General features: G+C 48.1%; 1 protein-coding gene across 4 annotated transcripts in view; it reads right to left on the bottom strand.

Annotated features, from left to right (window-relative positions):
- Window positions 1-11,852, bottom strand: part of LOC139263176 (bcl-2-modifying factor-like) — a 113,891-nt gene extending 102,039 nt beyond the window's left edge. For all 4 annotated transcript variants that reach the window (XR_011593056.1, XR_011593057.1, XM_070878849.1 and 1 more), the window contains exon 1: window positions 11,758-11,852. Coding sequence is in view for 2 of the 4 variants with exons in the window: in XM_070878849.1 (XP_070734950.1) it covers window positions 11,758-11,815 (58 nt within the window). In the remaining 2 variants the exon portion in view is untranslated. The remainder of the gene's footprint in view (window positions 1-11,757) is intronic.
- Window positions 11,853-14,609: the final 2,757 nt, after the last annotated feature.

Raw genomic sequence — 14,609 nt, 5'->3', positions numbered from 1 at the left:
GGGTACCGCAGGGTTCTGTGCTGGGGCCCCAGCTGTTTACATTGTACATTAATGATTTAGACGAGGGGATTAAATGTAGTATCTCCAAATTTGCGGATGACACTAAGTTGGGTGGCAGTGTGAGCTGCGAGGAGGATGCTATGAGGCTACAGAGTGACTTGGATAGGTTAGGTGAGTGGGCAAATGCGTGGCAGATGAAGTATAATGTGGATAAATGTGAGGTTATCCACTTTGGTGGTAAAAACAGAGAGACAGACTATTATCTGAATGGTGACAGATTAGGAAAAGGGAAGGTGCAACGAGACCTGGGTGTCATGGTACATCAGTCATTGAAGGTTGGCATGCAGGTACAGCAGGCGGTTAAGAAAGCAAATGGCATGTTGGCCTTCATAGCGAGGGGATTTGAGTACAGGGGCAGGGAGGTGTTGCTACAGTTGTACAGGGCCTTGGTGAGGCCACACCTGGAGTATTGTGTACAGTTTTGGTCTCCTAACTTGAGGAAGGACATTCTTGCTATTGAGGGAGTGCAGCGAAGATTCACCAGACTGATTCCCGGGATGGTGGGACTGACCTATCAAGAAAGACTGGATCAACTGGGCTTGTATTCACTGGAGTTCAGAAGAGTGAGAGGGGACCTCATAGAAACGTTTAAAATTCTGACGGGTTTGGACAGGTTGGATGCAGGAAGAATGTTCCCAATGTTGGGGAAGTCCAGAACCAGGGGTCACAGTCTCAGGATAAGGGGTAAGCCATTTAGGACCGAGATAAGGAGAAACTTCTTCACCCAGAGAGTGGTGAACCTGTGGAATTCTCTACTACAGGAAGTAGTTGAGGCCAATTCGCTAAATATATTCAAAAGGGAGTTAGATGAAGTCCTTACTACTCGGGGGATCAAGGGGTATGGCGTGAAAGCAGGAAGTGGGTACTGAAGTTTCATGTTCAGCCATGAACTCATTGAATGGCGGTGCAGGCTAGAAGGGCTGAATGGCCTGCTCCTGCACCTATTTTCTATGTTTCTATATAGATATTATAGATATAGATAGATATATATATATATTAAAAAAAAAGAGACCTTAATGGTTGTAGGCCGATTGTGTGCAGAGGTTATTCATGCTAGTCACTGCCCATGGAAAGGATCTACAGGCCTCATTAATCTTGCTCACGAGTCCAGAATAACCTTCCGCAGGACACAAATCTTTTCTACTGGGCACAGTTAATCTGTGCTGATAGAAGGCCAGAAAGCTCATTGAAGTTCTGCAATTTTTTTTAAGTTATAGGTAGTATATTTTATAAAGTGTCACCCAGATACTCCCTCCTAAATCAACTGGTCTACACCTCAATATAGGGATAAACTACTAAGATTGGAATGGCAATGGAACACTTAAGAGCTAACCAAGCAGTAAAAGGAATCGTTTAGCTACAAAAAATGCTCTTCACCCTTCTCTCTTCTCCCTGGTCCTAGTCCTTGCCTTTTATTGACCCAAAGGTCTCTGTCAGTGAAGAATAATCACATTTCCTCTGGAGAGAATCAGCAGCAATAATAATGGGCAGAAAATGCTGTAAATCTCAGCGGATCACGCAGCATCTGTGGAGAGAAACAGAGTTAATGTTTCGGATCGACCTGAAACGTTAACTCTGGTCCTCTCCACAGATGCTGTCTGACCTGATGAAAACTCCAGCATTTTCTGTTTTTATTTCAGATTCCAGCATCTGCAGTATTTTGCTTTTGCAATAATAATGAGATTGATCTCCTTGGAACAGAGAAGGTCCTGAGGAAATTTAACAAAGGTGTTCAGATTATGAGGGGTTTTTGATCAAATAAATAAGAAACTGTTTCACGCCAACTATAATTTCTAACCATGCCTCTGTGATCTCTCACACAGTCGCTGTCTACAAAGAGCCAAGTTAATTGTCACGGCCTCAACCCGCACTGCTCTCAAAGATGGTCAGTTGCCTCTCCCCACTCTGCCTCGCAGCATCACTAAACACATAGGCACCATTACATTCTGGCCATTCACGGAGGTCGTCCTGAGCACCCGGCGCCATTAGTTTGGTAAGTACAAGTGTGCTGATTGAACGCTTTGCAATGTTGGCACCGCGATATCCATAAATCAGTTCAATCAGGAGTGAGTGCACTTCCACCGTACGCTGCTGAGATCATAAATCCCAGCTGTGTAGGCAAGCCAGCACCCTGTGGCTGCAACCACTGCATTAAACACCCAATACTGCCTTTCCCGTTAACCCTGCATGGACTGGTGTGTTTTGGCATTGTCTTTCGGATGAGGCGTGGCCCAGTGTTCTGGCCAATATTTATCACTCAACCAACATCACTAAAAACAGATGACCTGGTCATTTATCTCATTGCTGTTTATGGGACCCTGCTGTGCGCAAACTGGATGTCACGTTTCCCTCTAGTGCAACAGTGACTACACTTCGAAAAGCTGTAAAGAGTTTTGGGATGCCCTGAGGTCATGAAAGATGCTGTATCAATCAATGCAAGTCTATCAAATACAATGCAATGAAATGAAGCTTTAAACTAAACACCAGCTCTGCAGGATGCCAGAAGGGAGGGGGGGGGGGATTACGATAATCTCTGGTGGTGCATTGGTAATGGGTTTATTTTATAAAATGGACCTACGTAAACAAAACGCATATGCAACAAATTTCCAATTAGAGGTGACCTTCGAAGATCACATCAGCTCATTCCTCAATGCACCACATGATGAAGTACACAGCAGTGCTGCACACTACAGAGGTCTCCTTTCTAGCTCTGGTCTGTGCTGAATTAGCTGATCCCATGCTCACATCGGGGCCCTTTAAAGGGGGCTTAAGAGCCTCTGGACAGGCCAGGGCTCACACTCTTGATCACGATCTACTGCTGAAAAGGGGATGTGCACAGAGATCACTGAGAGCTGGCTGTGATGCCTCCCATGGTAAAATAGCCTGAATTCATTGTCTGGGGCCCACCATGGAGAATGGGTGCTTAGGCACAGTACGAGGGGCTGCTCTTTCGCAGGAAGAAGCAATGCCTTCAGTAGAGGAAGGAAGAAAATGGTGGTACAATAGAGAAGGGCACCAAACTGGATTTCAAAAGCACTGATAGCCCTAATAAAGCAGAATTAACCTCTTCACGGAGTCTTTCAGTTGCTACTACAGGTCCTGGTGGAAGATTGCATTTTCTCCTACGCACTCCAGTAAAAGTGCTGCTTCGGGCATATAAGTTGTTGGTAATCTAGGGTTTTAGCTGTGATCAAGATTCAGTTGCACTGCACATCTATCGATCGCTATCAAATTCCCTGCCACCTTTCCAAATCAAAGTCTGCACAGCACTGAGCTACACTGCCCCCTCCAGCTGTCTGTGGTACTGCAGCCTCGACTCCCTCACGCTCAGCACCCTACTTGGCCTTGCCCACAGGGAGCACTGAAGCCCCGCGGGCGCAGCTGCTGATCAGCAAAGGCTTACCACCCCTCATACCTCTATCAGCTGGCTCTTGAACATTCTGTGCCTTTGCAACAATATCCTCGTCTACCATTGGTTTGGGGCAAAGTGTCTCTTAGACACTGCGTCCACAGTGCACAACTCACTTGTACATTTTATAAATAAATCCACCTGCAAACGTTTAACTTTAGTTATGTGTTGATATTTGCAGTGGGTTCCCAAGGAAGGTGTCAATATTCACGGGGTGAAAGGATCCCCAGGAATGTTTCAATATTTACAGGGGGGGATTGTCCCCAGGAATGTGTCAATATTTTTAGGGGCTCGCCCACACAGAAAAGTTTGAAAAGCACAGACCCAGGCTGATAGGGGACAGAACACTGAAGGTACCTCCCTTCAGTTGAGGCGTTAAACACATCTCTAATCTGCCTATTCAGGGAGCGGTCAACGGTCATGTGCCGTACAGAGAAGAGCGGGGAACTCTATGAAATGCATTTGTTTAGGGCCAGTGGCTCCAGCCTGGTGCCACTGTCCTTGAGCCAAAGGAAAAGCTACCCAGATTCACAAAGACCAGCGTCATTCTGGTAACTTATTGGCTTAAGGCCGACTGCACGTGACACACTCTTACTGCCGGCACTCTCTGGGGTCTCACACGGGATATAAACAACATCCCTACCTCAGCGAACACCGATTAACTGCTCATTCATCACACTGCTACAAAACAAATGTCAGCTGTGGCTCAATGGTTAGCACTCTCGCCTCTGAGTCAGAAGATTTGTGAATTCAAGTCCCACTCCAGAGACTAGAATATGAAATCTAGGCTGATACAATGTAGTACTGAGGGAGTGCTGCACTGTCAGAATTGTTGTATTTCAGATGAGACATTAAACTGAGGGCCCGTTTTCCCTCTCGGCATTACTTAGAAGAAGAGCAGGGGAGTTCTCCCTGGTGTCCTAGCCAATATTTATCCCTCAACCAACGTCACTAAAAGCAGATGATCTGTTCATTATCACATTGCTAGTTGTGGGAGCTTGCTGTGCTTAAATTGGATGCCACGTTTCCCACATAAACACATTGGCTGTAAAGTGCTTTGAGATGTCCTGGGATTGTGAAAGGTGCTATATAAATGCAAATATGTGCGGGAGACCAAAACAAAGGGCCATAAATATAAAATAATCACCAATAAATCCAATTGGGAATTCAGAAGAAATATCTTTACCCAAAGAGTGGTAAGAATGTGGAACTCATTACCACAAAGAGTAGTTGAGGTAAATAACATAGAAGCATTTAAGGGAAGTTTGTCAAATACATGAAGGAGAAAGGAATAGAGGGATATACTGATAAGATTTTTTTTTTTTTTATTCGTTCAAGGGATGTGGGCTTCGCCAGCAAGACCGGTATTTATTGCCCATCCCTAATTGCCCTCGAGAAGATGGTGAGTCACTTTATACAACTGAGTGGCTTGCGAGGCCATTTCAGAGGGCAGCTAAGAGTCAACTACATTGCTGGGGGTCTGGAGTCACAAATAGGCCAGAGTCAGAAGGTCGTGGGTTCAAGTCCCACTCCAGACACTCGAGCACAAAATCTAGGTTGACACTCCAGTGCAGTATTGAGGGAGTGCTGCACTGTCAGAAGTGCCGTCTTTCAGATGAGATGTTAAATCAAGGCCTTCAGGTGGATGTAAAATATCTCAACACTTTTCGAGGAAGACCAGTGCAATTCTCCCTGGTGTCCTGGCCAATATTTTTCCCTCAATCAACATCACTAAAAACATATGATCTGTGCATTATAAAATTACAGTCGGTGGGACCTTTCTGTGCGCAATTTGGTTGCCGTGTTTTCTACATTATAACAGTGACCACACTTCAATTTTTTTTTAAAGTACTTCATTGGCTTTTTATGTGGAGTTATGGGGAGCGGGCGGGGAAGTGGAGTTGAGGCCAAGATCAGATCAGCCATGAACTTGTTGAATGGCTGAGCAGGCTTGAGGGGCCAAATGGCCTACTCCTGCTCCTATTTCTTATGTTATGTTGGCTCTAAAGTGCTTTGGGACATCCGAGGTCATGAAAGGCACTGAATAAATACAAGTCTTTCTTTCTTGTGTCTGCCCATCTCCTCCCCACCAACACACACACAAAAAGATCCAACATAATAAAGAGAAGCAGAAACCTTACCTGCATCTGGTTGCCATTATATTATTAGACAAGTGGGGGAGCAGTAAATTTTGGATACTCCTCGATATTTCCTCTCTGCAGTGGGGGTTGCTGGCCATTTAGTAAAACTCTGGGAAGAGCTGTGATCAGATCAGTACAGTGTGGTCAGGCTGTGGCCACAGACTCGAGTGGAGAGATGTCCAGTTGACTATGTGGTGTGGGAACAAGCCCACTATGTGATTAATTATCTCACTGTGGGATACCACACTTAGAAAGGTCCGACTTTCATCCCAATGAATTATTTGATTGCATATTTCAGAGAAACCGCAGGCTTACATAATAGTTTATCTTTTGTGTTCCATTCTGCCCCTTTGTTCCTCTCTCCCTTCTTTTTTAAAGTATCCGTGTATCACACACCATTCTAGGAACTCCAGCAAGAGCTTCCCCCGATGGTAAAGGCAGTGTATAACTGGGTCACACAGACCGCAACGTCCCTGGGCAGAATACCTCAGCTTCAATCATTGCTCTCTTAGGCAATCAGCAACAGAGTAGCAGTGGGGGAGGGGGACACGACAATTGTCCCAAGGACCGTGGGCTAAGTAGGGTTTCCAACTCTGGTTGGATATATCCCAGGAGGTGTTGTCACTTGACCTACCGCCTCCCACTGCCCCCGTCCCCACGCTCCCACCACTGGTCGCCAGACACATCCATCCTGCCGGCAGACCATCTGCCCATGCCAGCGAGCAGACTCTTGGTTACCCGAATGGATGAATCTTGACTGTCAGTCAAACAGCCTTTCTTCCCATCTCCAATATGTTCATAACTAATAAACAAAACTGCCGCTTTGATTTTTCTCCTGGGTTGCTTGCAGCAGTGTTCTGGGGATGAATCCATAAATTCATGGAGACTCCAGAACAATGCTGGCGGGTTAGCGACCTCTCCTGTAGCGGCTCCATGACTCTTGCATACATGTGCGTGTCTAGCCATAAGGTGCGGGCAGGATTGGGCTTGGCTACATACTCTGTGGGCACAATCACAGGAGCAACTCATCCTCCTGGGAAGCATTTGTGCCAAGTTATTCCTCTCCTTCCCCTTCCTCCTTCCCACGTCAGACCTAGCAACTAGTCAGGAGGGGAAGGGAGTGCACTGTCCCAGCATTAAATACCGCTGAGAATAACAGCCGATCATAGCAGGCCATTGAGCCCCTCGAGCCTGTTCCGCTGTACTACTCGATAATGGCTGATCTGTATGTTAACTACATTGACCTGGCTTGATTCCATATCCCTTAATACACTTACCCAATAAAAAATCTATCAATCTCATTTTTAAGGTTTTCAACTAACCTCAACAGCTTTTTGGAGGAGATGGTTCTAGTTTTCCTTTGTCTGAAGAAGTGTTTTCTGACATCACCTCTGGCATAGCTCTAATTTTAAGATTATGTTCTTTGTTCTGGACTCCCCCACCAGAGGAAGTAGTTTCTCTCTATCTACTTTATCAAATCCTGTCATCATTTTAAACACTTCAATTAGATCACCCTTTAATCTTCTGTACTCAAGACAATACAAGCCTACTCTGTGCAGCCTGTCCACATAATTTAACCCTTTTAGCCCCAGTATCATTTTGGTGCTTTGCAGGGAAACGCAGTAGCCAATGGATGCACAGCAAGATCCCGCAAACAGCAAATGAGATAAAATGACCTGTTGATTTGTTTTGTCGGCATTGGCAAAAGGATAAATATTGGCCAGAACACCGGGGAGAACTCTCCTGCCCTTCTTCAAATCTTTTGCATCCACCTGAGAGGGCAGACGGGGCTTTAGTTTGACATCTCACCCAAAGGACAGCACCTCTAACAATATAGCACTTTCTTAGTACTGTCAGCCGAGATGATGTGCTCAAGTGCCGAGTGGAGCTTGATTCTGTCCTATCCTATGATGATTCACTGCTTTTGGAAGACCAGGGGGAAATGCGATAAGTCAATCACAAACAGAAATGACAGTCTTGCAGTAAATAAAACATATCTACATACCTACGACAAAATAGGAAAGAACTCTACTCATACAACTCTACCAATGTTCACTGTAATTATTTTTGGTGCCGTGCAGCCCCTTTAAGGGTTTTTGCATTGAAAAGCCGGCTGCGCGGGTTGCCTGGAGCGTTGCACAGTGGCGCATCTTAAAGAGACCATTGAACTCTATTAATGTGGCTCAGTGGGTAGCACTGTTGCCTCTGAGTCAGAAAGTTGTGGGTTCAATCCCACTCCAGAGACTTTAGCACATAGTCTAGGCTGACATTCCAGTGCAGTACTGAGGGAGTGGCGTGTGGCACTATTGGAAGTGCTGACTTTCAGATGAGACATTAAACCGAGGCAAAAGATCCCAGGGCACCATACTGAAGAAGAGCAGGAGAGTCCTCCCCAGTTTCCTGGCCAATATTTATCCCTCAACTAATATCACTCAAAAACAGATTATCTGGTCATTTATCTCAATGTTGTTTGTGGGAGCTTGCTGTGCTCAAATTGTCTGCCACGTTTCCCTACATTACAACAGTGACTACATTTCAAAAAGTGCTTCATTGATTGTAAAATGCTTTGGGAGGTTCTGAGGTTGTGAAAGGCGCTATATAACTGCAAGTGCTTTCTTACCATTCCCAAAGTGGAAAGAACTCTAATAATACAATAACTTGCATTTTGTTATAGCGGTAATCACAAAAAATGGATGCCAAAGGAAATATTAGGAGGGATAAAAATTTAGTCAAAGATTTTATGGACGGTCTTAATGGAGCAGAGGGAGGTAGAGTAGCAAGTGGTTTGGGGAGGGAATACCAGAGCTTAGGGCTCAGATGGTTGAAGGCACGACCTCCATGGTGAGGCAAAGGGAGAGATAGATGCACCGGAGGATTGAAAAGTTGGGGGCGGCTGAAGAAGATTAAAGAGATAGGGAGAGATAGGTGAGACTATGAAGAGATTTAAAAATGAGGTTGAGGAGTTTAAATGTGAGATATTGGGGGATTTGGAGCCAGTGTGGCCAGGGATGATGAAGAGCAGGACTTTTAGATGAGTTCAAGTTTATGGAGGGTGGAAGATGGAGACAGGCCAAGGCAGCATTGCAATAGTCGAGTCTGGAGGTAACAAAAGCTTGGATGAGGGTTTCAGCAGCAGATGGACTGAGGTAGAGGCGGATTACGGAGGTGGAAGCAGGTGGTTTTTGAGATGGAGAGAACATGAGGTCAGAAGTTCGGCTCAGGGTTGAATAGGATGCTGAATGTTCGAGCCATGCCTACTACCTTCTCAAAAGTAGAAAATAACTCTCATAATGTGGTGTTAATGGTGATAAAATATCCCGCGTTTACAACAATGTTAGGCCGTGAGTCAATTGTGATTGGTTTATAACTGGCTGCTGGTGACTGGAGTTGTAATTTCTATCCGACAGGCTCTAGGACCCAGGGGAAACCCGAGAGAAAATCAGAAGCAATTGTTTCACTTCACATCTCAGCACACGCAGAACTGGCAGTCACAAACATGCCCGCCCTCTGGCAAAGAAGCAGCGAATGTTGGGCCTAATTAAGGAGAGCCCAAGGCTGAAGTGTGAGGCAGCAAGATGCAGTGAGGTGATAAAGGTTGCCTTCTCTGGCTCCCCTTTTTGAAACCTAGAAACTAATCAGGAAAGTGCTGAATAAGGTGAGAACCAAATAATAAAATAACAGACAGTCCGAGGGTGAAAAGAGATTGAGTTAAATGAAAAGTTTAACACACAGAAGACTCATCAGGGGCGGATAGGGTAGCTGACAGGTCCGGTACTTGCACATTGATACCTGAACTGTTCAAGTTGGATACACTAGGGTTAACAGTAGAGCGTTAGTGAGTGAAGTACGACAAAACAATGAGTGACACAAAGAGATACATTAATGTAAAGAGTGTAGCATAGAGTTGCACTGGATGAGAGTTTAATTGGATATACAGAAAATTGCATCAGGTGATTTGTAACAGTTACACTAGATATACAGAGTATAGCACAGAGTTACATTTGATTAGAATTACACTGGATATACAGTTAGGCACATGGTTACACTGGATATACAGAGTGAGGCACAGAGTGGCACTGGATATACAGTGAGACACAGAGTGACACTGGATATACAGTGAGGCACAGAGTTGCACTGGATATACAAAACTAGGTACAGAGTGACACTGGATATACAGTGAGGCACAGAGTTACACTAGATATAGAGAGTGAGGCACAAAGTTACACTGGATATACAGAGTGAGGCACAGAGTTGCACTGGATGTACAAAATGAGGTACAGAGTTACACTGGATATACAGTGCGAGGTGCAGTGTGACACTGGATATACAGTGCGAGGCACAGAGTGACACTGGATGTACAGTGAGGCACAGAGTGACACTGGATGTACAGAATGAGACGCAGAGTTACACTGGATATACAGTGAGGCACAGAGTGACGGTGGATGTAGAGTGAGGCACAATTACACTGGATATACAGAGTGAGGCACAGTTACACTGGATATACAGAGTGAGACAGAGTTGCACTGGATATACGGAGTGAGACACAGAGTTGCACTGGATATACAAATGAGGCAGAGTTGCACTGGATATACAAATGAGGCACAGCAGGTACATCCGATCGTATATAAGTTACATTGATGATAAAGAGGCCACGTGAGACAGACAGGATACACTGAGTTACAGATCAACGTTATATACAAACAAGATTCCATTGCAGATACAGCGAGTGAGCGACAGAGAGCGTGCTGAGGAAGTTACACTGCATATAGTACACAGTGAGTCATAAGAGTGTATGAGGGCAGTTACACTGGAGAAAGAGATAGCGGCCCAGAGGGAGGGTGATGACGGCATCTCTCCCAGCGCCGCCTGCAGCTCTTCAAAATTCTCCTAGGTAAAGTGAATCGGAGATCTTTCCCTAACTCGGAGCTGTTCATAACCGTACCCCAGAAAGCTCAGAACTCAGACTTCCTCCCTCTGTACCTCAAACAACCCAGCAGTGAGTCCCTTCCTCCACATCTCCAGGTAACCGAGAGACAAACCCCCGACCTGAGTTCCCATCAGGTCAGTCTTGGACCCCGCCGGGTCAGTCTCAGATCCTTGGACTCCGTCTGGACAGTTTCAGACCCCTGGGACTCCGCTGGGTCAGTCTCTCAGACCCCTTGAATCTCCCCACCCCGGGTCAGTCTCAGACCCCTTGGACCTCCCTGGGTCAGTCTCTCAGACCCCTTGGACCTCCCCGGGTCAGTCTCTCAGACTCTTTGGATCTCTTTGGGTCAGTCTCTCAGACCTCTTGAATCTCTCCCCCCCCCCCCCGGGTCAGTCTCAGACCCCTTGGACCTCCCCGGGTCAGTCTCTCAGACCCCTTGGACCTCCCCGGGTCAGTCTCTCAGACCCCTTGGGACTCCGCTGGGTCAGTCTCTCAAACCCCTGGGACTCCGCTGGGTCAGTCTCTCAAACCCCTTGACACCCCCCCCCCCCCCCCCGGGTCAGTCTCAGACCCCTTGGACCTCCCCGGGTCAGTCTTAGGCCCCCTAGGTCAGACTCAGACCCAACTGGCAGCGGATCGGACCCGGGCTCGGTTGATGCACTCTGGCTCCAGGGGCACACGCTTCTTGCCAACACCAAAAGCTGAAGTCTGTATTTCCTCACCGAACCTCAGTTAATGAGCACAGGATCGCGGTGGAAGATAAACAATAAATACCAAGACAACGCAACAGCGACTAGTCAACTCTTAATTTGTAAAATAAATAAATCCCGCGCGTCCAAAACAAACCTTTGCCAACAACAAAGTTATCTTTGATGTATCTTTGCCTCCATCTGCTGCCCTGGCATGTCCCGGAAACCAGAACAAGTGAATTAAACGCACTGGGTGCATCAAAAAGCCTCCAAAACTTTTCGCATTGCAAACAGCAAAAGTACAACAACAATGCTGGCCCTTCCTCTGTTCTTTGGATCAGAAAAGTAAGGCAGCTCAGGATTGACAACGCGCTTTCCAGCCGGTCCGCTGGCAGTGGAGAAACATAGTGTTCACAGAGCCACAATTCACTGGCTTCGTACGGTCCCGGTTGGGCGGAACCAGGGGAGTCCGGTTGCACGGCACAGAGTTAAAGGCGATGCGGCACTGTGCCTGTTGCAAGGTTTACTTACCCGCAGGTAACTGCACCGTTTTATACCGGATTGTGCACACTGCTGACACCACTCGCATTCACCATCGCGGTCTGCGCGCCGACCTGCTGTTTACCTCCTGTCTCACCTGTCAATCACAGCTCGTCACAATCCAATCACCCCGGCGCCGCCAATCGGCAGCGAGCTCCCGCCCCGCCGCCCAGGCGGTCGCTGCAGCGGGTTCTGGCGCCGTCAATCATTTCCGCCACGCCAATCACATTCCAGCTCCCGCCCCCATGCGCCCCGCGCCTGCAATGTCGCACTCCCACCACCCGCGGTGCTGTTTCCGCCCCCTTCGCATCCCCGCACCTTGCCCCGCCACAGCGCCGCCTGTCGGACAGACGCCGCCGGCTCCACTCGCCGCCGCCGTTACCGGCATTTCTGCGCTGTGCCGCTCTCAGTGGCTGCCCGTTTCCCGTGGCAACGCAGTGGCGTCCAACCACCACCCGTGATGTCACGTCAGGCATCGTTTGAGACCCTCTGCCAATCAGAAAATAACAGCGGCTGGCACCAAGCGAAAGGGGGTCGTGCGGTCCAATCAAAAACAGCCATTTGTCGCCCACTCCCAATCTTCGCCAGCGCTGTCACATTCGGACACGGTGGCGGGGGATTCCCCCGAACAACCATCTCAAGGACATGTCACGGCACGTAATTCTCAGTGGCATGCACTGAAGACAAATTGTGCATGATAAATATCTTACCAACATGCATTGCTTTGTGGTTCAATGGCTTTGCCCAGGCTAAGCCAGCAAGCCCAGGAAGGTCCCAGGTTCTGCACAGAGTTCGCTGATCGCCCAGGGGGGTGGGAGGACAGTGGTTGTGAGGGAGGGTGCTGCAATTGGCCTTGAACACCACTCCCCCACACAGAGGGTCAAATCAGCTAGGCTGCTCGCTCAGCTGCAATGGCTCCAGCAGTGAGATAGCCTGTGCTCACAATCAACATCTAGGGACAAAGCACCAGCAGGCGCATGATGTAATGTGTGCACCTGTGAGATACTCAGGTTTGTTGTGGAGCTGTTGTCGCGTTCTCCTCTCTCCACTTTGCAATCCTTGTCTGCCATCCGGACACGCCATGGCGCACCATCTTGCCGTCCGGAGGAGGCGGGGGTCCCCAATGCAGTGCTCTCTACATGGGAGTCCTCCCACTATTTATTGGGGACTTGGCTTGGAGGGTGTTGTACGGAGCAGTCCCATGCAATAAATGTTTAAGTTGGTTCACGGGCTCCCAGGCCGCCTGCAATTTCTGCGCTCTGGAAGAGTCCGTGTTCCACGTTTTTATTGAATGTAGGAGGTTGCAGCCCCTGTTCCATTATTTAAAGGGGCTGCTCCTCAATTTCGGGTTGCACTTCAGTCCCGCACTCCTGATCTTTGGGCATCCTGTGCGGAGGGGAGCGGGTAGGTCCGAGGGCCTCCTCGTAGGACTGCTCCTGGCACGGCCAAGGGTGCCATCAGCCGGTCCAGGCAGCGGGCGGTCGAGGGGGTCGTTCAGCCTGAGTGCCTGCCTCTCTTCCACGCTTACATCCGAGCCAGGGTGTCCTTGGAGATGGAGCACGCGGTGTCCACCGGTACACTCGCGGCCTTCCGCGAGAGGTGGGTGCCGGAGGGACTGGAGTGCATCATCACCCCCGGCAACCAAATTTTAATTTGATTTTATGTTTTAAAGTTTAATTTATTTTAATTGCTGGGTTTTAGTGTCCCCCTCCCCTTTTATAGGGGCACTTGTAAATTATATGATTTTAATGCCCAAAAAAAACACAAAAAACCCCACACAAAAAACCACAAAAAACCCCCCAAAAAATTTTTAAAAAGAGGGCAGTTAAAAGTGTCTGGAGTGTCCCCCAGATCGGGGGGCACTTGATCTAATGTTTATTTGTTTACTCTAAAAGAGTTGTTGGAGAGCTGTTGTCGAGTTCTCCTCTCTCCACTTTACCATCCTTGTCTGCCGTCCGGACACGCCATGATGCACCATCTTGCCGTCCGGAGGAGGCGGAGGTTCCCAATGGTGTTCTCTCTACATGGGAGTCCTCCCTCTATTTATTGGGGACTTGGCTTGGAGGGTGTTGCACAGAGCAGTCCCGTGCAATACGTTTTTAAGTCAGTTCATGGGCTCCCAGGCCACCTGCAATTTCTGAAGCGTCTGTGTTCCACGTTTTTATCGAATGTGCGAGGTTGTAGCCCCTCTTCCAATATTTTAAGGGGCTGCTCCTCAGATTCTGGCTGCACTTCAGTCCAACACTTCTGATCTTTGGGCACATTGTGCGGTGGGGAGGGAGCAGGTCGGAAGGCCTCCTCGTAGGACTGCTCCTGGGCACGGCCAAGGGTGCCATCAGCCGGTCCAGGCAGCGGGTGGTCGAGGGGGTGGTTCAGCCTGACTGCCTGCCTCTGTTCCGTGCTTATATCTGAGCCAGGGTGTCCTTGGAGATGGAGCACGCGGTGTCCACCGGTACGCTCGCGGCCTTCCGCAAGAGGTGGGCGCCGGAGGGACTGGAGTGCATCATCACCCCCGGCAACCAAATTTAAATTTTAACCATTAGTGTCTAAAGTTTAGTTTGTTTAAGATGTCGGTTTTTGTGCCCCCCCCCACTTTTAGCCAGGGGGCACTTGTAGAATTTGAATCTCTGGTGCCCTCAAAAAAAACAAGGGGGTACTTGTTTTAATGATTATGTTTTTCAGATTACAGCAAAATAGTTGGAGAGCTGTTGTCGAGTTCTCCTCTCTCCACGTTGCCATCCTCATCTGCCATCCGTACACGGCATGGCGCACCATCTTGCCATCTGGAGGAGGCGGGGGTCCCCAATGGAGTGCTCTCTACGCAGGAGTCCTCCCTCTATTTA

Source organism: Pristiophorus japonicus, chromosome 4, assembly GCF_044704955.1.
Source record: "Pristiophorus japonicus isolate sPriJap1 chromosome 4, sPriJap1.hap1, whole genome shotgun sequence".
Taxonomy (NCBI): Eukaryota; Metazoa; Chordata; class Chondrichthyes; family Pristiophoridae; genus Pristiophorus; species Pristiophorus japonicus.
The sequence above is the reverse complement of the archived record's forward strand: the minus strand, read 5'-3'. Positions and strand labels throughout refer to the sequence as shown.